Raw genomic sequence first — 24,856 nt, forward strand, 5'->3', positions numbered from 1 at the left:
CATTATGTACCTTCTCAAATCCATGAACAATACACCTAAAGCTTTTTTACATTCTTATAAAGAATAAATACAATCAAACTCTGAGGTAAAGTCAGATTTTAAGTGTCTAATGCACCCGATTTATTTATTGGCAAATACCGGTAATCGTATCTTTGGATATGATCTTAAAAGAGAAAAAGCCCTCTGAACATAATCTACTACAATGTTAAATGACAGCAAACTAAAAACTACAGCTGCATTTTGGTGAAAGGCGAAATTTCCTTTTTGAATATTAGTTTAGCAGAAATTTGAAGCAAAAAATAATTCAAGTCATTTTCCGTCTGCCTTTGTGTATGAAATTTTCGCGCGTTTGTGCTGTGGCGGGAATTTTGGCGGGAATTGTAAGAAGGTCGTACCAACCCTATTTCGGCACATCCGCGCCGGTGGCGCCACCTGCTGGCGCCAGGTATAAACAACAACCTCGTCTAGTGAAATGATCAGCGAGGAAGGACAAAATCAAGTTGACAGACACTTTAATCGAGACGAGTGACCCTTTTAAACCGTGTGGGCGTTTACAGACAAGCCGCCATCTCTAAAGAAATACAAAAGAAAAAAAAAAAGTATTGCAGTGAAGCCATCTTCAAAGTACGATACAATATTTACACTGAAAACAAAACGCTACGTAATCTGTATCCAGGAGGGAAAAAATAAATAAGACTAGAAATGTTTTTTTTGTCCACATTCACAGCATGACAAATCATATTCAACTTGTTAATATTGAGCCGCTGAGGCCAGAAGAGACTGAGATATTAGTAGGCAATAGTGATTATTGCTGAAAGCCTTAATCTATACATTATAATATTCAATACATACTCTGTAATTTGTTTTTTTAAAAAAGGAGACATTTGGAAACTGCTACTTGGATGATTGTACAGCTTAAATACTTCTATACTGTATATATGTACTTTAAACCCTTTTGCTCATAGTTTTAACTCGTTGGCAACTTTGGAAGCAATGTTCTTGAAAGCGATGGATGATCCGGATATCCGCTTGAACCTGACGCCGTTGAGAGAGAGACGGGGAAGCTTGCAGACCTCCATCTCCCACTGGACCAGGTTTTCGGCGCGCCCGTCTCCGTGGACGCAAAGAAGCAGGAAACTCTCTTGTTGTTCGTAGTCGCAGTTGTTGGCGTCGAGCACCTTGCGAATCTCCCTCATGATGTCGCAGGGCTCCATGGAGCTGGTGGTCCTCATACTCCAAGTGAATCTGAGGGAGCGGGGTTTACCGTCTTTACTTTCCCCTTTTTGATCCCCAGGTACATGGCGACTGTTGGCGGGAGAGATATTTTGTTAAATTAGCAGCGGAGACTTAGTTTGTTTGATATTCTAAAAGTGTTTCAACAGCCAGATTATCGTCCTGCGGCGCCAAAGCAGAGACAGACACTAAAGGAATTATTTGCTTTTTGGGAGATTTTGTTCATCACTGTTGCCGAGTCAAACAGCCACTGCTAGTTAGCTTAGCATCAACATCATAAATGCAGCCTGGTTGTTAGAAATCAAATATGTAACATTAAAAAAAAATAAAAGAGAATTCTCTTACAGTCAAATTTTTTCTTGAAGACGCAGCAACAGCAGAACATCTCAACCAAAATTAAAATATTCCTTTAGATTTTTCAACATCAGTCCCTCATCAGGACACGTTCTGGCCCCAGTTCAATCCTCGGGAATCAGAACGTTAAATTTATCGGTTCAATCAGAATTATTTCCAGAATCCTCAGATTAAAGTTATCGCTTCTCTTTAGGGAGTCTTGTTAATTTATTGTCAAGTCAAATGTTATTTATATAAATCACTCAAATTATGAAATGGAAAGCTTGATTTCGAATCTCTGGAAACGACTTTGAACAGAAATGTTCAATATTAACATATTAAAACTGTCAATTTTAATTATTCCGATTCAAATCAAACTTTATTTGTACATCGTTTGTTACAATTAACAGATGGGGGAAAAACATAGAAGTTCACAGCAAACTGGAGAAGAATTGAGGATTTTGAAAACAAGACTGATGCTGATTAGATCTGATTAAGGAACATGGAGAGAACATGGAGAACATGCTAGCAGAGCAGCATCGCTGACATGCAACTGCACAAGCCACAACGCTCAAAGGGGACACGCACACCACACACACACACGCACACACACACAGAAAGCAGAGCTGTCATCTTATGGAAGCAGGTGGAGCTCTTCCAGGACAATCTGAAGCCTACACTGAAGGGGGGGGGGCCTCACCTTGAGCCCTCAAGTCTCCCGTTTCTCTCAAACTCGGTTGAGACTCTGAGGTGCGTCAGACAGGAGGACAAAGAGAACAAAATAGATGTGGATTGTACATTTTTTTACTGCAGTTACTTTAATATAAACAAGATATGACAGATGTGAAACCACCACCGAAAATAAAAGGAGACAAAAATACCAGGAAGTGAAAGATTCTGCTTCTCGCTAAGAGAAAACGGTGAAATCGGATGAGCTCAAAGTGATGAAAGACGGCTGATGGGACGAGAGTCAGGACGGGACCGGAAATCCTGCTTTCACATTCAGAGCAACAAGATTCGCTCGATCGGAATGTTTGAGAAGCTTCGAGAATCCCGACCACCTTAAAAAGGTCCAACATCTGAGGCGAGTTCTGGATACTCAAGTCTCTGTTCTGGACCTTCAGGAGCCACAGGAGCTGCTTTTACACTAAAAGTGCTTAACGGGTTCTGTTGCCCACTCTGTTTCCATGACGACCACAACTTCCAGGAAGGAACTGTGTGATTCGCACCGACGATGAAGACCGTCGGCTATTATGGTCTATTCTCCGTCCTTGCTGGAATGACGAAGCACTTGAACCTGTTCTAGCTGCTGCAGGTGTGACGTGTTTTTATCTGGAAGTTGGAAACTGCATTCCGATTACCATGACAACAAGAAACGGACGAGACAAGAACCCAGGCCCTGAACCAGTACGGGCTCTCCGTTAGACCCCTGTTCCCCCGACAGGGGTCCAGCATGCAGCTCCAGCCCAGTGAAGAGGAAAAACACAGAGGGCGGAGGAGGAGAGTCCAGACTCCCCGACAGAGTCGACAACCAGAGGACACGTGGACAGACAGGACTGGCAGCAGGTCCTGCTGCTCAGAGACCGACAGGGTGAGAAAGGGAGGAGGGGTGGAGGGGGGTGGAGGGGTGGGGTGGGGGGGTGAGTCCCGCCACAGAAAACTGACACTTAAGACTCCCATCTGAGAGAAATCGAGCAGCCCCTTACTCTAGATCTTCATCTTCCTACAACTCTCTATATCTTCTGCTGCTGAATCTGAAAGAAAAAACGGGATTCTGGAATAAAAAGATGCCAATTTTCTGCACGGACACATGAGAGAAAAAGAAAGAGGGACAGAATATTGCAGATGTGTGACATGAGGACAGAAAAGGAAAAGAAAAACCGATGAAGGTGAAAAGGAAGAGAATGAAAGATGTGGCAGCAGAGATGGAGGGCAGAGGACTTACTAAGGGTCTTTCCTCCCTGGGTGGAAGGGACGGCAGGCCCTGATTTAGCTGTCTGCCGTTTGGCCGGGTCAATAGTGACCCTGGGCAGGAGAGGAAGAGCAGCAAAGAGGTTAAAACGAACAGGAAGGTTAGGAAAGAAAAGACATGAGCTGCAGGGGGAGGGAGGTGGGATGAGCTAAGGCGTCCCGTGTGGACCAAGAGGACAGAGATGGGACGGGGGGTGGGGGGGGGGGGCGTGAAGGAGGAAAACACAGGAGACGCTTATCAAACGAGCCAAAATGGGTGAACGGCGTTGGTGAAGTCATTTAAATTGAGCGTCTACGCTGGGCATGTTTTCAGGTTTACCAAGTGCAACACAGGAAGTTAGCGCACGATACAAGCACGCGGGTCAGACTGCTGGAGGCCAATTAACCTGCTTCATGGAGCCCTTTCAGCTTCCTGTTAATAACTGAAAAGCTAGAAGGGAAATGCTGAAGGAGACCAGTCGGGAAAGACCTTCACACCAAATATTGTGTTATTGTTTCCATCCCAGTGAAGCAGTTTCCTTCCTTTAATTTACTGTTTGAGAAAAACCCTCATTTAGGAACATATTCAGCTCCACTCCTGACTGGTTTGATACCCCGCGAGCGTGTTTTTCTTGCTGCAGACATCAGTGATGACACTCATGATGGAGGATGTTGTAGCTCTACTCAGACACCAGGGGGCGCTGCCGAGCCTCGGACGGCGACCTGCGAGGACCAAAATGGACCTTGGCTGTTCTGAGAGGCCACAGCCGACACTGATCTGTTCCAGTTGGACCACAGAATTCTACTTTTGGAATAAACTTGTCTTGGGAGAGTTTTATTTTCTCCCTTCCTCCCCCAATTGAAGCGACAGCGGTAATTTCTGGTTAGTCCAGATAAAAGTGTGCTTGTTTTTATGTGTTTACTTTGTAAAGTTATTACCGACAGCGAGTGGGATTTCCCGTCTGTGCGACTTATAAAAGGATCTTCTACGCCAAAAGAGGAGCAACTGCTGAGCTTTTTGACTCCCCGGTCATCGTACAGCAGGATCCAGCTAACGATGCCGTAGCAAACGAAGGACTGCTGCACATGCTACAAGCACCCAGGAGCAAAAAGCACCGGCTCAAATCAAAGAAGCGCGGAAGAGCGGCTGCACGAGGGCTGGAAGGCCTCAAACTGCTCTCAAAGAATCAAAGCCCAGAAAGGCTCCCACAAATCTGCTGCGGAAGCAACAAAACCAAAATGAAAATATCTGAAATGACTCCCAAGTTGAGAGAGAAGGTCCATGCACGAACAGAAACGATGCACACGTGAAGCACAAACACGACAGGTCTGCGTTCTGAAGAGGATCATCTCATCTCGTGAGGTTTCCTCCCATCTGACAGTTACAGGAAATCACACAGAAGAGAAGCAGCAGAAATCATTCAAGGCTCCATCTAAACTGCAGAGTCGGGCGTTTACGACCGTCGCGGTGAGAAAAAAAACAACCACAAGCTGGAAGAAGCAACCTCATGCAAGCCATTATCGATTAGTAACAAGCTGTTTTGTTAAAGTGTTCCAATGACTGATTGTTAAAGGAGCTGCGATTTCCTCTCACAATCATTCATTTGCCACTCGGACCGACCACAGCCGGTACATTTACACACAACCACCACCGAGAATAATCACTGAATAATAGCTAAATAGATCTGTTTTCGAATTCTTGACAAGAGTTGGCAACTAGTCAAAAGGAGGAAACAGTCCAGAAGGTTTGAAAGCTTGAATTCAAAACCAATTCTGTCTTATCCAGCTCCCATTAACAGCTCAGACCAGCACAGACCACCAATAAACCAGGCAGTTTAACAGCCAGTCACATGTTTAGCAGGTTTACTGACTGAACCAGCTTTGTATTGACTAAACTGATATCTGTGGCATCCATTTTAATGTCCAACAATAGACTGTACACAAAGATGGAGGACAAGAATGCGGCCAGATCAAGAAGCCCGCCCCTGGTGGCCGAAGCGGGGAACTGCACCCCCTTCCTTCCTGCTCTCCAGGGATTCGACGCGTGTCGTCCATCTTTACGTCCAGACTGAGTCCAACTCTTGGCAAGAAAATATAACATTAACCTTTTTCAAAACTTGACTGTGTGTAAATATACTTGTTTTTGCTCCGCTAAGCAGCGTTAGTTAAGTGGCGGCAGCCCTGCGTGTTCGTCCTCTCAGAGGAGAAGTTGTTCAGTGATATTTTTCTCTCTTTACACAGCGAAAAGCAGTTCAGGAGTCCTACCTTTTGGTAAACCTGAATGACATGTTTCTACAACAGAATCAGACAAAGAAACAGTGAAAATGGGGAAGGAGGAATGAGAGGAGGAAGGAGAGAAGGTGTGTGAGGAGTGTGAATGAGTGAACATAAATGTGGCCATTGGAATCATCCACACTGAAAAGGGAAGATCCAATGTTTAATGATCAAAGGATTTCAGGAGCTCATTTTCAGTCGGTCGGTTCAGGAGAGATGTCGCTGGCCTGGCTGCCACCGTTACAGACTTTCCATACTGAGAAATGGTTTCATCATTAATTTGATATTGGTCAAACTTCAGGTAACGAGAGTATAAATCCACTAAGAGTCTGTGGCGGAGATCAAGGCAGCGACAGGTTAAACGGGTCACAAGAGTGAAACTAACAGCTGGATTCTAATATGGACAGGAGACAATATTGTTGTATCGTTTTGAGGAAAATTAATGACTTTGCTTGTTAATCTGAGCAGAGGTCGACTGTCTCATACCTGCGGGTGAGTTTGGAGGTCAGTTTGGAGAAAAGGTTGCTGGTTCCACGGCTGCGAGTCTGTGACAGGGGGGTGGCATCGTGGGAGAGAGTGGGTGAGGCCGGCGGCCCGTTGTATGTGGCGGTGCGCCGGTCTCTCAGGTGCCCGCCGTGGAAGGTGCTGCGGCTGGCGGTGCCTCGTGGGAAACGCAGGCGGTCCGGCGTGGTGGCGTTGGCGATGCTGTGGATCGACGCCACTGGATTCCTCTGGGCGCTGGGAGAAACAGCAACGCTGCTGCGGTGGAGGAGGAAGGAGACACGTTAGGAGCTAAAGCTCGCTGCAGAACACTGCTTGATAGTTTCTCCACTGCAGATTTATCGCTGTCGTTCAGGTTCGGCTTCCCAAACGTGGGAATAGGCTGTGGGCGCATTTCCACTGCAAAGTTCCTGGTAAATACTGGGGGCAGGAACCTTACTGGAACAGTTCTTACTGGGCCCACTTGATGGTCGTGTTTTCACTGCAGGGTGGGACCCCCTCACGAGGTTCCATTTAATGACATGTCACATGAAAGGAGCCAGTTTAGTTTAAGAGAAGGCGTCTTAAAAATGGAGCTCGTTTTGGCACTTTTCGATAAAAAAAGTTCCTGTAAATGGTCCTCCAGGGGGGGTTCCTGCAGTGGAAACGCGCCGACTGACAGATTTTACGTGGATAAAACTAGACTGCAATGGAAAAACCTCAATAGTTCCTCCTTAGCTTTTAAATGGCTGATCTTAACATTTGTTCCTGCCATGGATGCAGCTAAATGAATCCTGCATGTTAGACGTCTAATGAGCTGGAAATTAACCAAATGATCTGATTAGCTGGTGGATTCAGGCTACAAGTTGTCTGTGAATGTTGAACAAAATGTTAAAACATGGAGCAGAAAGGAGAGAATGAGACTCAGTCCACCAGAAAGGGAAGAAACTACAAAATGTTGGTTACTAGAGATCATCGTCAGGTCATCCAAGGAGGATTATATCATCCATGTGAATCTTTTTTTTACTTTAGCATCTATACACAGGGACCAATGTGGATCCGGGATCACGAGTGTGAAAGACCAAACCACAAGTATAAACTGCATGAATTCACCAGCTAAAGAGCTTTTGACGGAGACAATTTCCCAGCCTGAGCATCAAGCCATCTAAAGTCTAAAATGAGAAGAGTGAGCCGTGTCCTTATTAAACACAACAGATGATGGTCTGAGGATGCCGGGACAGCAGGGGGAGCCGGTGAGCAGAGCTCAGTCAGTCGTTTTGGACGTCAAAGGATCCAGAAGGAAGAGCTTGGGGGAGGGGGGGAGGGGGTCAGAGGATGGAGCAGAGGTCAGGAGCAGAGCTGCAACAGTTTGTTACTGCAAAAGGTTCAGAGGCGACAGATTAGATGCTCCTGATCGTGGAAAAATATCATCACACACAACTCGCTTCCTCATCAAAGCCTGACTTGGTGTGAGGATACATATTTTTCTCAGTGTACCTACACTTTTATCAGAGTCTCAAATCAAAGCCAGTAGGTACCAACAGCAGGGAAATTAAAGATAATGAGGCCAATGAGACTAAGGGCTGTGATTGGCTGACTGGATCGTGAAGCGCTGTGATCTCCTGTTTAGTTCCTGAGAGGAAGTTGGATGTTGCTGAGGGCACAAACAGGTGGAGGGAGCCGTTTGTTCCTGGTGAACACAGATTTCAGACTCTGACAACAGATACAGCTTTGACATCCATGGTTGAGCTGTGGGGTTACGGAGTGTGAAGCTGGCTGGATGTGTGGGTTAGCGTGGGGCCAGAGAGGGGCTGAGACATGAGAGGAGACGGACGGGGGAGAGTGGAGGCCCTGCCGTCTTACTTGGGCGAGCAGTAGTCCAGAGCGTAGTAGGATTGGGGCAGCGTGGCCCAGCCTGTCTGGTTAACATACAAGGGGCCGACGGTTTGATACCTCAGTCGCACCGAGCTGGAAGAGGCACCGAACGCGGCGGCCGCAAAGGCAGAAGACGGGCTAGTGGCACAAGCCATCTCAGTCATGCTGTTCATGCCATCGTCAAAAAAAACCCAAAAACCCCAGCCCCGAAAACCACAAACACACAGGCAGAAATGACAAATCAGATTATGAGGAGAGAGGAAAGTACAACAGAAAGAAAGAAGATACGGAAATGAAACAGGAAATCTTTTCTTGGATCCCGTTTTGGTGCCGACTGATCCCGATCTGAACGTTCAGAAAAAGCTTTAAAAATTTGTGTAGGAGATTTCTGCATCCAAGAAAATGGTATAAAGTTGATTGTTATAGTTAAAAAAAAGTAAACATGCCGGGGTTCTTTTTGTTTTAAATCAGATTTGACAAAAATGCACAGAGAACTTTGAAATGACGACTCGGCTCAACCCAGACCTCCGTCTCACCTGTTCTCCTTCCCGTTGGGGATGACGGAGAGTCGATCCGCGTTGTTTCGGTCGCTGCACACGTACGTGTTCCTCCTGGTCATACCTGCAGATGCCGGGTTATTCTGCAGAGCAACAAACCCATATTAAACCCATGTGTCGATGCCTGTATCCCATCGGTGGCTAACATGAGGAAACCTCCGATCCTCAGCTTAAACCACAACAATGGCACAAATCCAAATAAAAATCCTGGACCCCGAATGTCTCCAGGACAGCAGAGTAACGATGGAGGTCACTGGTGCAGTCACTCACGCTCGGGCCGGTGGCGACACCTTTCCTGCGGTCTGGGATGTCGGCCTTGTTGGGGTTGTTGGCGTTGCCCAGCAGAGGGCTGGAGGGAGGGGCACCTCGGCTCCCCGGGGTGCCGGGCTTACGGAGCTGCACGCCGCCTTCTTCCTTGGCGCTGTTGTCCGCCTGTCGAGGTCTGACTCCTCTTTGGGTGAGCCATTCCTGGAGGAACGTTCTGACCAACTGCACAAAAACAACACAAGAGTGACGATGACTCAAAGGTGCCGTTGGCTCTTCTGGCACGGAGATTGTTTTTGTCTCGGACGAGACGAGGTGCATGTGGCGCTGACCCAGGACTGATGACAGCAGCAAGACGCCATAGTAACATCAGTGAAGTTGGTTACCTTTTAAAAAGGTCCAAAATGGTCAAACCTGCGGTCATATTTATACCACCATTCCTGTGGTTAGATGAGTTCAACAAATAGCCTAAATATAGGGGTGTGTGTGTGTGTGTGTGTGTGTGTGTGTTCACAGCACTCAGCTGCATCTCCATCATCTGACCGAGGACATTGAACCACTTTTATGAACACTGACCAGCTGCATCAGAAGTGTGCGGACTTCGTACTCATGAGAGCCAAGTGATAAACCCGAGATGGTCACCTTGCTCGCTGTAGCGTCTCTGTTTGTGACTGGAGGAAATGCTCCTCTGGACTTTGATGTGGGTCGGCGACTGGCCGTTCAGCTCGCTGTTGGGTCTCGGTTTGGCCAGAGATAAGTTGCTGCTAGAGGCCGACTCAGTGGGCTCCAGCTGGGAGGAAACAACACGAGACCATCACTAAACTGGCAGAAACATCCTCTTCCTAACCCTGTTCACGTATTTTTATGGATTCCTCAGGATTCTACGCTGGGGGGTAAAGGTCTTACCTCAGAGGCCTTCCTGCCCAGCAGCAGGTAGGTGGCTGTGATCTCATCATACTTCATCTTGGCCAGAGAGTCCTGGATATCCTCCAGGTTGTAGCCCATTCCCACCATCACATCTGCACAAGTAGCAACAGCCGTTACAGATGTGACGTGCACGTATGAATTTATTATCATGCTGCTTCTAGTTTTACATTCACTGGCGGCATCCAACATTTCATTGGCAAAGTCATTTTTAATTTATACTTCAAGTAAAGTTTTAATTGAATGTCAAAAGAGAAGAAGAGACATCCACCAGCATATGGCAGGTTCTGAATATTTCATGTGTGCTGCTCAGGCCTTCCTGCAGAAGCTCGATGACACGATGAACCAGAATCACGTGTGAATTAGAAAGATGTGTGAATTAGTTCGGCCTCCACCAACTGTGAGCAGGAAGTCGAGGAGTGAAGAAACGTTTGTTCTGAGACATCAGCCGAATGTTGTGTTTAAATCATTTATCCGTGTGTGTGTGTGTGTGAAAGCTTTCCTCCCAAAGCTCCCTGTTAATAGACTTTGCTGAACAGCTTCATAATCAAAGCACATGTATTTCTGAAGGCAGCAGCAGCTGCTGAGGTGCATCACTGACATATTTAAGCTCTCCGTCAGTGGTCAGAAGAGTCGACTCTCAACTCATTTAGAGACTCTTTACACACCGAGTCTTGAAATTTTACACTAATTATCTCTTGTGCAGCCTAAAGCTCCTCTCAGCTGCGAGCAGGAGCAGCTTCTCTTGGTTTTTAGAGACGTCAGCGAGCAGCAGAGCGGGTCTGTATTTTTAGCAAATGTTAGTTTCTAATAAAATACGCGTCCTTGAAGCAGACCAACAGATTTTCACTGCTTCCATCGCTGAAATCTGTTGTGACGCCATTATTGATGATGGTCTGCTGGTTAGGGTTAGGGAGATGGTTTTACATTTTCTCTGGCTTATTCATGCCAGTTGTGTTCATCTAATCCTTTTTGTTCAAGAATAAAAATCAGACTGATGCCGATTTTGTCCTCCCTTTACCTCTAAATAAAGTGTTGCATAACGGCTGCGTGAATTATTCAGAACTCAGGGAATCCTCGCCTGGACCGAGTGCCGGTTTTCTTGCACCAGCTGCGTAACCGGGAGTTTGCACAGGCGCATGTGTAGCGGCAGCCAACCTCAGCTGCTCTTATGTAAGAGCTCCCCCTCTTTGGCAGCTTTCATCTAGGGCACGATGGGGGGGGGCTTCGCTCTCCTTCCTCACTGCGTGCACGCAGCAGCACCATCACTTATCTTTATTTATTCATTTCTGGGTTTCATCTTTTGTTAAAAAGCTCTGCAGAACTGACATGAGCAGAACGTAGGAACACGTAGGAATCTGCAGAGACGATCCCGACAAATATCAGGCAGCATCCGGACCCGAACAAATGCAGGCGACTGCTTTGAAGCCTTCACACTTCTCTTACACAACAGGAGATCACAGGCTCAGCGGCCATTAAGCTCAACGCAAACTCAAACGGCGGCGCACGTTTCCCTCTGATGGGAGAATGGAGCCGTTACATCAGAGGCACCCGTGTTTGCCGTGTCGGTACCTATTCTCTTCTGGTCTGTGATGTCCAGCTCTGGCTCGGTGTAAGGCTTCAGCTCGTCCTCCTCAAATCCTGTGTTGATCCATCGATCCTTCATAATTTGCTGCAAAAAATAAAGCGAAAGGGAGAAAACTTAAAGGTCGGGCTGGTGTTCTTGACACTGAATTTCCCTCACTTGCAGAGGACACATCTATTCCGCTCAGACAATTAGCCTGTGTGCATCTGACAACGTCGATAGCAGGAGTAGAAGGTAAGTTAGTTGTGGGGCTTTGAAGTGGGCTGCGACAACCATAAACCGTTTAAATCAAGCAGACAGATGCAGGAACCTGCTCGCCCTGTATGTTATATCACTGGTAATAACCGTAATGGTATCACTGCCACATCTCATCTCGTCTGTTTGCACCCCTAGTTTCAATTTGCAGCTGATCAATAGCTCTCTGGGGTTTTACCAAGGACAGCCAAACTAATTATTGGTGCTCATGCTCTGATATAACCAGATCTCAGGCGGTATTCTAGGACAGCTGTGCTGCCACTACAGGCAACTCTCACAGCACATGTAACACATGCTTTTAATTAGCGAGTCAACGGGAGAAAAATAATAACTGTTCAATCTTATTCTCTGCAGTGGCATCATGACTTAACTGCAAGTGTAACATGTGCCGGTGTTAATAATAGGCAGGATGTTTTCCTCTCCACACAAACACGACTATTTTAGTCAGCGCAGCTGCTTTCAAGAGGAAACGAAACGTCTAAATATTTATCATCCAAATAAAACTATAATGTGTTAAATTATAGCTGTAATTTGCAGGCCACTAACTCGGCGGTAAGCATCAGCTCACAAATGCCACTGTTGCTATGGAAACAATAACACTACTTTTCTACCTAGCTTCTCTTTAACAGATTTTTTTTCTTAATAACGAAGGTGTTGCTGATTATCAGTAACCTTCAACTGGTAAATGTAAAGAACAAAGCAAAAATTTTAAAAAACATGTCAAAATCAAAATGGGTGATGTGGAGTTGACCAGGATGCTCGATCGAGTCGCTGCACACAGGGACCATGATGGTGGGGGGGGGGGGGAGAGCAGATGTGAAGATGGGGATTGATGGAGGGCTGCAGGGTGGGTGGCATTTCCAGGTGGTGGTGGTGACAGTGCGGGCAGGGGGGTGATTGATAAGAAATTGGGTATATTTACATTTTCTGCGTCCTCCCTCACCTCGAGAGTGCCCCGCTTGGACGGGTTGAGCACCAGGAAGCGCTTGAGCAAGTTCTCGCAGTCTGTGGACATGTAGAAGGGGATTCTGTACTTTCCTCTGAGCACACGCTCCCGTAGCTCCTGCAGACAGACCATCAGGCCGTTGGTGCAGCACTTCAACACGCAACCATTCACATTTGTGCCTATCGAACGGGGGGGGGGCAGCTGTCTGCAGTCCCCTCGGTTCTACCTTGAGGTTCTGCCCATCAAAAGGGAGCGAGCCGCTGACCAGTGTGTACAGGATGACCCCCAGACTCCAGACGTCCACTTCCGGCCCGTCGTACTTCTTTCCCTGAAAGAGCTCCGGCGCAGCGTAAGGCGGCGAACCACAGAACGTGTCCAGCTTGTTGCCCAGTGTGAACTCATTACTGAAGCCAAAATCTGCTATCTTGATGTTCATGTCTGCATCCAGCAGAAGGTTTTCAGCCTGAGAACAAGAGGGAGGATCAGATAAAGTTGATCTGAGGTTCAGCTACACTCACTATGCATGTTGGAGCGAACATTTTAGTATAAATTCATAAAAGCTACTGTTAAACTGGATAGTCTAACCAATTCCTGAGCCACAGCCAAGAAACAATTACAAGTAAATTAAGGGGGGGGGGGGGGGGTTCACACCTGTCCTCAAAGACAAATGGGGCCTAAAGTAGCGGCTGCTCTCACATCTCCATCCTCATGGATCATTCATGATGCTGAACACCAGAAAACAGTTCAGGCGCACAGAGGCACTCGTGTTCTCGGAGGCGAGTGACTCCCGAGTTAAAAATACAGACGCATCAATATTTACACTCCGAGTAGTGGAAGCACACCACGGCTGCACAGAGGAGCAGGGATGTGGTGCACAACACGTGAGCGCTCGTCCCTTCCACAGAGCAACTGTGGTGCGACGCCACCGCTTCACGTGAGAGGAACGTCAAGAAAGGGCAGAACTATTAAACTATTATTATTGATTTGAGGTCTAAACTTCCTGGTTGCTGCCTACATTTCCCAGAGTCAGCCCCCACACAGGGACGCGTCTCCCCTCTGAGACAAGCGCTTCCTTCCTGCGCTGAAGCTTCAGTCACGGCCGAACGTCAATCACATTTCTCACAACCCACCTTCAGGTCTCGGTGAACGATGTGCTTCTGGTGACAATACTGCACCGCCGATACGATCTGCAAGGAAAACAGACAAATGCTGATCGTTTCGGCGATTGAGGATGTGGTCGATACCGAGGGGAAAAGATAAAGCGGGAGGCAGGTGGGGCTGAGGAGCTCAGGGGGGTTTAGAGAGAGCAGTCGGACTACATCTGTCACACAGGTAACAGCCTGCACTAACTGGAGAGAGCAGCTGTGACGCAGTCACCAGGTTCCAGAAATATACACGTGTCAGTTTGTTTGTTGTTATTTTAACCGTTTTGCAGTGACCTCGATACGTGATGCGACGAGTTCGCCGGCAGCTTCATCTTCTCATCAGTTTAGACAACTGAGCACTTCACATGGGGGCTTTGTTCATCAAGGTTGGTGCTTTTCTGGCTTCCAAAAGGAAATTTGGCTTCTGCGTCTCAAAAGGATTATTGATCTGTGATCCTGCAGAGCATCTCTAGAGGTTCCTAATATAAACCGGCGGCGCGTTTGTTCAGCACCATGTCAAACGACTTTAAATGACTCCTGACAGTGCATGCAACAGCTGGCGAGAGGATGAAAGGAGCAGGTTTGGATAGTTGTCATCAGTCAGTAGATTGCAGACACAGAAGCAGGCCAAAGGACAGAGGTGTGAAACCAGAGCGCTGCGGGGTACCTGTCTAAATTTAGCCCTGGCCTCTTTTTCCTTCATTCTTCCATGTGCGACCAGGTAGTCAAACACTTCTCCTGCAAAACACAAAGAGGCTGAATGAGAAAATGCAAACATTTGAAGTGAACGGTGAGGGGCACACGCCGGAAAACGAGTTTAAAAATAAGTTTTGGACACATCTGGGCTGCACCGTCCCCCATGTGCATGGTTGGAGGGGGCTTGTCCAGCGTACTGGAGCAGAGCTGCAGCTCCTGCAGGCACAAATCTGCTGCTCAGACTCTTCCCTCCCAACTATTCCTGCCAAACGGGAGCACGTTCTCTCTGCTAATTGACAGGGGGAACTACACAAAATAGCAGGCAACCGTTTCAACAGCCTGCTCCTTCCCCCCCCCCAAACCGTCCGTCCCTACGCGCTCGCTCAGCACCGACCTGCAGAGGCGGTCAGAGGGGACGTTTCTATACTTCACAGTTCCAGGAAAGCAACAATGCAGCTCTGCACTCTGACTCATCTGCTAAAGACAGAACACGCCAGCGAACACGTCGTATCAGAGCCAAAGGGCACGCCGTGTTCATGGGAACGATAAAAACGGCTCATGTCAAAAGAAGCACAGCTACGAAAAGAACAGGTTTTCATATTTCAGTTTGGGATCTGCAAAGAACAAAACACACACACCAGTTTCCTAAACTCCACCTTACTAAACTGCACAAACAGGTACAACACCTGTTATTAAAAGTGTAAGATGGCGTCTTAAATGTTCTGTTCTAGCATAAAAATCAAAATCAATTGTGAACCAATTAGATTTGCCCCTAACACAATTGGCCTATGATCAGAGAGCCGTCCTCTCGGTGGTAATGCGATTTGCTCCTTGGCAGGCGGGTCTGCAGTAAGTCATCTCGGCACGTCTGGGCCTTCCGAGCTCGACCTTTCCAAGAAATCAATGTTTAGATGTGACATTTGGGTCCTGTGTCCATGTGGCTGCATTCCTGCTGGAATTATGCAAAGCCTTCCACCAAAGGGATCACTGCTGATGAAATTCTGAAACTCTCACATTTGGAGAAGGAAAACCTTTTTTTTTTTTAAATGGTTACCAGTAATTCCAGGAGGCCACAGGAAGCTTGCCCAGAATGTTGGAACCTCATTGCAAACGGTTCCTGGACGTGTTTCTCCCAGATTCACATCATCTGAGCAGCTGTCACAGTTTATCCAAAATGCTCTCGGGGGACGTGGACATTGTTTTGGGGGGGGGGGTGAAGCAGCCGAATCTGCTGGCAGCAAGTAATGATTTGTCTCATCATCCCAGCTCAGGCGTAATTCTCTGGACAATTTCTGACATCTTCACTTCTGTTTATAGCAAGAATTCAGGAGGTTTTATGGGCTTGATCCACATGATAAATCAGGAGTGAGTTTATACTGGAACACACACTTTATACTACAATAACATGTTTTGATAGTAATAAACCGACTGTACAGAGAGAGTAAACTTTGTCTTGTGCAGCAGTGGCAGGTGTTTATCCATTCAGAGCTGATGTGACCAGAAACATTCACCAGGCAGCGCCCGTCTCACCTCCACTGGCGTACTCCATCACCAGGTAAAGTGTCCTCTCAGTCTCGATCACTTCAAAGAGTTTGACTGAAATCAAAGAGGCAGGGATGGACGGATTATAGACAGTTACAAGGTTCAGTAGATGTTCAAATGTTGTTGGGAGCGTTCTTTTCGCAGCGCTCCATATCTGCTGCACAGCCCAGAAGCAGTTTTCCTCTTAACTGCAGCGTTTGGATAGGAAAGAGTGTGTGATGAGCGGCCGAGGGCTGCACGGCTAAATATAGACAAGGTGGGATGGAAGACGGCAAGAGAGCGGAGCGCCGCGGCGCGGGAGCGTGCTTGGGCTTTCTAAAGTGTTGCCAATTATTCCTGTAATTATAATCACATTTCTGCAACTGTGGCCGACACACAGCGGAGCGCTGCAGTCATTTCTGGGGAATCCCATCTGCAACATATACAAACCCGATTCATTTAAATACCGACGCTCCCACATTTTGAGCCCTTTAGCGGGCTGATGTAACCGTTTATATCAAAGGGTTCCGTTTCTCCTGTGGATTTCAATATGTATTATGTGCATCAGATGCAAATTTTGGAACATGTTTCAGCATCAGAAAACAGCATCGTTAATCCAACAGAAAGCTTCTTACCAATATTGGGATGATTCAGGATCTTCATTATTCTAACTTCTCTAAAGAGCTGAAAGGGAAAAAGAAAGTATTAGTAATTAAGATCCAACAGGACTATTTAACCTTTGACCCAACAATATTCAATCATTAACTTCAGTTGCTCCACGATCAATTCAGTCAATATGAACCAGGACAGAAGCAAAGTTTGACAGTAAACTACTGAATATCGATCACAGATGAATATTAGTTTATTCCATTTTTAAAATGGGCACATAGATGAACATTAACATAAAGAGGGTAAATGAAGGTGAACTTGATTTTCTGACATTTCTCACGTTATGTACGAGTATTTTACATATTCTTCAGAAAGGATAATTAAACTGGTTATTTGAGCCATTCAAACCATCACAATTGGACCTGTGAAACACTAAAGGAACCCTGTGAAGTGGTTTATTAAAATAAAAAAGGCCCCTGCCAATTCCAGACGAGTCCCCGACACACGTTCGCTGATCGTCTTCAGCTTTCACATCATTTTCCTGACAATTAGCAAAGCAGCACCTTCCGTAAATCTGCAGGAGGAGGAGGAGAAGCCGGCCTCTTCACCCTCATTAATGATTCATTCGCTGTTAATTACAACTCCTTCTCCCCCTCCATCACCGCCATGAAATATAAAAGGCCGTCAAACTTTAATGAGGTAGGAGCAGCCGCCGCCTGACGCTCGACTGCGTGATGGACAAACTGTAAAATCCACGCTGACGAACGCACCAGAGATCCATAGAACGGCTGCGTTCACGCTCCGAAAGCCGCTCGACCTTGAAGGCAGGCGGTCAAGTTCATGGAGTGACCGAGCAGCCTCCACCCTCCGCCATAATCTGGGAGGACAAACGTCAGATAATCCCACCTCGTTACAGCGCAATTCATTTGTCCGACCTCCAGTCGTCAACCCACTTTTAGGAGACTGAGGGAGACGGTGTCGTTGCTCCGGCAACAGTTAGAAAAAGCTGTCAGTTATTAAAGAAGTGATGAAACAATAAATAAAGCCTGAACAAGACAATGATTGAGGAAGTCCTCGGGCCAACGTCTGTCTGAGCCTCACACACACACGGTGACACCGTGGTCACGTTATATAGGAACACTTGATCAGGTGTGTGTGTGTGGGGGGGGGGGACACACACGTGGGAGGCAGATGATTCCACTCATAATGCAGGTTTAAGCCACAAAGGCGTGCTTGTCCAGCCAGAACACTGCCATGATGCGCAGCTAATCCATCTTGTGATCAATACAGAGCGCCTCCAGACCAGACGACACAGTCACACCAGCAGCGGAGCGTCAATAGTCCAAAGGGTGGAAGGCTCGCCACCACGGGGGCTGGGGACTAAATCCTATGGAACCATGATGCGATTTCCTGCCTGTTCTGGGGCACATTTCATTCCGCTGAGTTAGAGATGAAATCTGATTACAGCCGCAGTTACAGCGGCTCCTCCAGCAGTTATTTGGCCTCTCTGAAATTCAGCACGTTTCTGTCCACATCTGGATGAAATTACGACTCCGGTTTAATTTAACTGCTCCAATTACACAAAGTTCAGAGCAGCTCGCTGAAAACTTTGACTCCTTTTAAGTTATGTGGCCACAGAAGAAGCGATGATGTCACAAATGTTCCCTTATTGCTGTTATAAGGGAATGTTTTTGATTTAAGGAAGATTTTTAACTTCAGTATTGGACAAACCATGAAGGACAAAACCATACTGGGTTTGTGTGTCCAGCACACATCTACCATTGATGTGTTCCAGACTCTCAGGATGATTTAAATCATCCCTGGAAACCCAACAGGATGAGTGAAAAACAATCCTGTTAACTCCGATTCAGTGGCGTTTTCATATGTGATTGGTGACATTAAGGAATATCCGCTTATATTCTGAAAAGGATTCAATTCAAATATAAAATTTCCCATCGGGAAACACATTTTGGACTCTTTGCACAGACGCTTTGTCCCTTTCTGGAAGATTTTATGGTTGCTGCTGGAGAAGAATGATGAGTCGGGCTAGACACCACTTAATAAAGAAGCTGAGGAAAAGGGAGGATGTTATCCAAGGCATTCATGTTTACATTTAATCAGGACTCCACGCGTCACACTCCCACTGAACTTTGACCTGAACAACCACCTCAGCTGGTCCAGGGGACAGAGGACAGATGAGGACGTCCATTCAGCTCCTCTAAAATATCAGAGACAGAAGCTCCAAAGGAACATTTAAGGTTTAAGGGACAATAAACCCCCCCCCCCCCCCCAAAAAAAAACTATCAGCTGGTTGCCAGTTCTTCCAGTTATGCAAGAGGTTGGGACACAGTGGTGCCGGGTCTGATATGGGCCCGCCCAGATAGCGGCGGCGGCTCGGTGGGAGAAAGGATGGGGAGAAATGATCCAGGGAGGCTGAGTTACAAGTTTTAAAGGGCATTTCTTCTGAAAAGATGTAAACAAGTCAGAAACAGACTGAGAAAGGCTCAACAGGAGCAGAATTCTGGAGCGTGAGGAGAAGAACCGAGTCCTGTGATGGAAGTTTGGAGGCTTCAGAGGTAGATTACAATGGGAACTCCATGAATAGATTAATAAACAGTCAAATGCACCTCATGAATATCCCTCAGCAGAGAACGGAAGCAGGAGCCAACTGTTCCTTTCCCATCAATTACCACAGTTCCCTAAAATCCGTCACCAACCGAATCCATGTCAGGATTTCCTTGGACAGAAATATAACAGGTAGTCTATGAATAGAACCACGAGAGCCAGAGGAGACTTTTCATGTGCCAATCACTTCAAGCCTGAGCATTTTCACGCACCTAAAATAAACATGAGAAGGAAATGTAAAATCCACGTGAGGAACCGGAAAAACAACCTGACAAATTCCTCAAAGTCGCCCCTTGGTTGTGACAAAGCGGGAAGGTAAAAACAACACAGCCGGTGGACAAAAGCCACACGCTTTGTGTTTGTGTGCACGCCGCTGTCATGACTCAGTGTTTTTCTGTCAGCCGTGTCACAGCCAGCACCAGAGGGCCCGGGCCTCCAAGATACAAAAGCCAGAATCAATGGAGCTTTGGAAAAACTGATGGAAAACCACGAGCCGATCGCTGAGCAGAGTGACAGGCAGAGGCGTGGGGCGAAGGGGAGTCGGCTCCACACACCATCCCCACCAGCACCTCCGTTCTGATGAGCTGCAGCGGCCGGGTCGATACCAGCCGCACTTCCCAGAAACTCTTCCAGACCGGGGAGGGAGCCCGAATGTACTGATCAGACATCTCTGCTGCTAACGAGTGTGATCACACACGCAGATAACAGCAGCAGGATTAAAGGCAGCTCGGTGAAACTGCTGTTCAGGGGAGTGTTCCTCAATTTGCATTTAAAAAAGACCCCCCCCCCCCCCCCACAACATATACACTCTTTTTTTGGAGTTGGCTGATTTAACAAGGGGGGGAAAAACGCTACCAAGTTCAGTGATGCCATGAAAGTGGAAAAAAGACAACCAGACGCGAGGCAAACTTTTAAATTCATGTGGATAAAATAAGCAAACTGTGCTCCTGCATTAATTCAACAGTCACACAAACCAGTCGGTCCCTTCGGCCGCCTGTTACAGTTTAAACAAGCTGTCCAGGCTGCAGCATACTGGAACATGAACTCAGTCCCAGCATGCTTTGCTTCCTGTTTGCACAATTAATACCCAATCTGCTGTGCCTGATGGATTTATAAAGGAACTCAGCCCAGCAGGACGCCGAGGAGGAGGCGAATTACCTTCTGAAGGCTGTTTGGGTTCAGCTGGGTCTTGTCTATTATCTTTATTGCCACCTGTGGAGAGAAAAAAAAGACAAGTGAAACTGAAACCGCACCAGATGAATAGAGGTTGTTGTGTGTGGGGCGACCGCAGGGTTTTAATTTAAAAGAAAAACGTGTTTAATGCTTCAGTGGTTTTAGCGATTAGCGCTAGCTTGGAGAGTCCGCCTCCACATGAGCGTTTCCTGTGGCTGTGACGCGATGTCACCTGGCTGCCTCTCTGCTGTGACCAAACGGATCCGCTAGCAGCACCAACAGCGGAGGACATGGAGCCGTCACCCTCTGCTGATGATGCCGTGGAAATGACTGAACTCTCCGTTTGTACGAGAAAGAGACGCGGCGACGACCGAGGAAACGGGTCTACGATGGAAGCGTCTTCCGTTCGGCTGTTTTTGCAAAACCAGGATATCAAAAAGGCACAGATGGGTACATCAGTGCACGTCCGTGCACGTGGCTCACCTCTCTGCCTGTGAGGATGTGCCGAGCCAGCTTGACCTTGGCAAAGTTGCCCTTTCCGATGGTCTTGAGCAGCCGGTAGTTGCCCACGTGAGGCTGCTGCGGCTCCTCGGAGCTCCGGGATCGGACGCCGGTCCTGGCGGAGCGCGTTCCGATCTCCTGGCGGCCATTAGTGTGCGTCGTGTGCTGTGGACCGAGACAAGAAGGATTTAAACAAGTTTTCTCCACCTCTGACATTGCATTGTCACGTCTGTATAGTCGTGCATTTAATCAAAACATGGAGGCGTGCATGTTGTGCGTCTGCATGTTTACCTCGCCCGCTCTGATAAACACACGGCATCCCAGCATGCATTGCGAAGCATTATCCTGACTCACGCTTTAATGAAAGTCACGTTCACAAGTAACTGAGGGCTTAAGTGAACGCGTGTGACCCCTTTTCTCCATTGGCATCACTCCCATTAGCTTCCCCTCCAGCATGGTTTAGCTACTTCAGTTTGAAAGTGTGAAAAGGCAAAAGAATAAACCCAGAATAACTGTTGCATCCTGGGTTTTAAACTGCAGCCAAACTGCTGGTCTGATTTTGTTGTGCTCCCCTCTGGCAGCAGCACAATTCAGCTATTGATTTCTTTGGGTGCTGCTGTCAAAAGCATCCCTCCGTGTCCCGACGGGTCATAAAAATGTGTACGGCATTATTTGACAGATATTTGGCGTGGCCACGGCATCGACTTTATGGCATTAACAGTGATGGGACCCTCTGCCCCACCCAGCTCTGCCCCAACCCCCCCCCCCCCCATCCACAAACCCAACTGACCCCACTGACTAAATGAGGATAAAAAAACATCCGTGAATACTAAATTTCAAGGCAATTCCAAAACATATCTTAATATTCTCCTCAATTTCAAATCTGAGCAGAGAATCTTTGCAGCCATCAAATTTCCTGTTTTTTTTCCATGTTTTTGAGAGAAAACAGCCATTAACAAATGCAACAAATCACAATCAACCTCCAAGAGTATTTGAGAACTTCAAGAAGCGATAAAGCATCACAAAGGAGAATAAGGTTACCATTAGAAACTGACACAGCAACAAAAACAAGTCTTTGTTAATTCTGGTAACGATAAGGTCGCAAAACCAATGTGTTTTCCAAGTCAATACTTCCTGAAAGTTAAAGAGATGAAAAAGCTGCTGCTCTTAATGTGCCGTTTCCTTTTCCGTGGTTACTCACAAAGCTGCGGTGTCTCCTGGCTGCCTGCGTGCCCGTCATGTTTCAACAGGAAAATGCTCGGCCCTGCTGATGATGCCCATAGAAAATCCCACAACACCAGATTTTCCCTAACTCTGAGCCCAGATAACCACTAAGAGACCGGAGAGGGAGGGAGGGAGGGGGGAATCAAGCAACGAGCTGATCAAGCTGCTACTGGAGGAAATGTCCCGGAAACCAGGACACACTCCTTCAGAATAAGAGTCAGTTAATGCCTGCAGCTGGCGAGTCCTGACAAAAATAAAGGATAAATATTGGCTCTAGTAATAGACAACGATCCTCAATTAAGGGTGGATATATCATCATCCGATCCACTGACTGGTTACACACAGGCTTTTCCAGCTGCTTTGGTTTGATTACGGAGCTCCTTCAACACCCATTTCTGCCTGCAGGGATCAATAGCTTTGGCACACGTGAGCAGCCTCAATGTTTCCTTTGTGCTGGATAAAACTTGTCTCCTGCAGACATGTCATGAGGTCCACGTTGTACCACTGAATGAGCTGGGTGAAAGACACAACTCAATGGACATAAAGATAGCTGCACTTCGGCGTGATACAAATCAAAAAAGGTAACACACAAGGGTCAAAATATACAATTCACTCAATGCACATGACCATAAGCATGATTATAATGAGAGGACTCTTCCTGCTGTATCAAGTTTGGATACAACACAAACTTACTTTTACTGTTGGGCCTTATTATATAAAAAAATTGATAATAAAACTAGGTTTGCTTCTATTGTCCTCAATGACTAAAAATGACTTTAGAGTAACTTAGATTAGAAAAGACTCGCATTGCATGCATTGTTTATACAATAACCCAATAATTTTACGGAGAAAAAAAACAGTCTGGGTCATGATCCGTTTCCAAAGTTAAAAAGAAAACTCTTAATCTGAAAATCTCGGCCGGAAGTCACATAAGTCACGTTGTTGTAGCGCTTGGCGAGAGTTACTTGAGCAGGATGTTCTGTTAGACACGGGAGGGCGGGGCTAAACACGTCCATATTTGGAAGCTGAACGGCTGAAACCTTTGATTGACAGCTGGAAAAGCCAATAGGGGGCCAGAACAGAGTCTACTGTTGCCTGCCAGAAACAGCAGTCAAAGTACTGTAGTTATGTTCGTCGTTGGGCCTAAATATCCCGAATATATCTCTAGAATTACAGCAAAACTTGATGCACAAATAACACTTGGTGTTCTTTACGCAATCAATCTTAACAGCAAAAAGGTAACACGACCGGATGTGCTTAGGCTTGTTTATGATTAACAAAGTAGAAGGTTTAGCTTTCAAGATTAAAATTGGAGCGAAACACCAATACCCGGCTGTAATTTATATCGAATATACGCAGTCACAATGCAGCAATTCCGGTTTGTTTAAAGCACAATCCAAAGTGCAGCTAGCTATAAAACAAGCCTTTCTACTTACACTTTCCGTCACCTTTTCGTTGACCGTCGGTAAAGGAGTTTTTGTTGACATCTTTCCCGTTTCCTCTTCCAACAGTCACCGTCTGTTGTCCAAAAATCCACCCAGAATCGTCCTCAGTGCGACCAAAATGCAGAATATGGCTTTGCAGCTCTCTCCGGGGGAAACAGTTTCAGCATGGATCGTGACAATGTTCAAACCAGACCGGACGTGTTAGTGTCGGGCAGCCGAACATAAAATATCCTCTGCAAACAGCAAATTAATGTGCTACCTCTTTACATGGCACGTATTAAACCATTCTAGTCTGTGCTCAAACTCGGCAGGAAAGCAAAATCACTGTCCGTCTGGGTTTCGGTCCAGTCAATCGAACTCAAGTGTAGTTATGGGGCTCCCAAAAATTCGCTCAGCGTTACAATGCTACTCATTTAACTCTGTCAAGAAGCAAGTCCTGGCGCCGAGGCTCACGGCTGGATGTTTGTTGGAGGATTCAAATGGTTCTGGTGGCTGAAATACTCGCCGTCGACTCGGTTTCTTCCATCTCCGACGGCCCAAAGTGAAGCTGCTCCGTCTGGTTTAGGTGGGACCAAAATGGCTACTGAGCGGCTGGAGCGGCTGGGCTGGATTAAGACGCGTTCACGGACCCGTGTCAAGCTCAGACTTTAGAGCTTCGCAAGCCGCGGTTTGACAACCAACTGTTGCTTTCCGGGGAAACAAAACTCGAGGTGGAAGCGACTGTTATCATTTATAGATGGCATTAAAAAAATAGGAGTTAAACAAAAACACATGTGAGATTGATCTTTCGACTGTCACATTTAAATTGGCCATTTTGTTGCATGTTTAAAGAGCATTTACAATATTCATTTTCCAACATTTTAGTTTGTTTTCTGTTTAGTACTTCCGTAATTTGTGTGTTAAGTTTCAGAGTTCTTGCCTCATATCTATTTTGACAGATGATAGACATGTTTCAAAGTCACTGCAGTCTTATCGTCACTCATTCTTGTGACCTAACCATCTCAGGGCTGTCTTGAGGGACTCATCCAGGTTTAATGGAGAGTAAAGTGGACTGTTGAAAGATGGGTTCAGCTCAGCACTATTTTTGCTGTACTGGGTCACCAGGCGGTCAATGTCTACCCTCCGGAGATGAATCCAGAGAGGGTGGTGACCTCCAGGGGCTAAACTAACACCTGACTGGGGGTGTGGGTGGTGGTAAATAGGGAGAATGTTGAGAGGAGAGATTGACTGCATCCTTGGAG

The 24,856-nt window shown here is 46.7% G+C and overlaps 1 protein-coding gene across 1 annotated transcript; it reads right to left on the reverse strand.

Moving 5' to 3' along the window:
* Positions 1 to 495: 495 nt before the first annotated feature.
* mark3a (MAP/microtubule affinity-regulating kinase 3a) lies at positions 496 to 24,214 on the reverse strand. The gene is given in 19 exon segments (XM_029828192.1): positions 496 to 1,305; positions 2,267 to 2,311; positions 5,782 to 5,808; positions 6,277 to 6,549; positions 8,682 to 8,785; positions 8,973 to 9,134; positions 9,136 to 9,191; positions 9,609 to 9,756; positions 9,873 to 9,985; positions 11,463 to 11,562; positions 12,674 to 12,793; positions 12,903 to 13,139; positions 13,807 to 13,863; positions 14,489 to 14,559; positions 16,048 to 16,113; positions 16,674 to 16,722; positions 20,431 to 20,484; positions 20,929 to 21,111; positions 23,607 to 24,214. Coding segments are annotated over 19 exon segments (2,262 nt in total). The 5' UTR covers positions 23,658 to 24,214; the 3' UTR covers positions 496 to 959.
* Positions 24,215 to 24,856: the final 642 nt, after the last annotated feature.

The sequence above is a fragment of the Takifugu rubripes genome, chromosome 2, assembly GCF_901000725.2.
Source record: "Takifugu rubripes chromosome 2, fTakRub1.2, whole genome shotgun sequence".
NCBI classification, from domain to species: domain Eukaryota; kingdom Metazoa; phylum Chordata; class Actinopteri; order Tetraodontiformes; family Tetraodontidae; genus Takifugu; species Takifugu rubripes.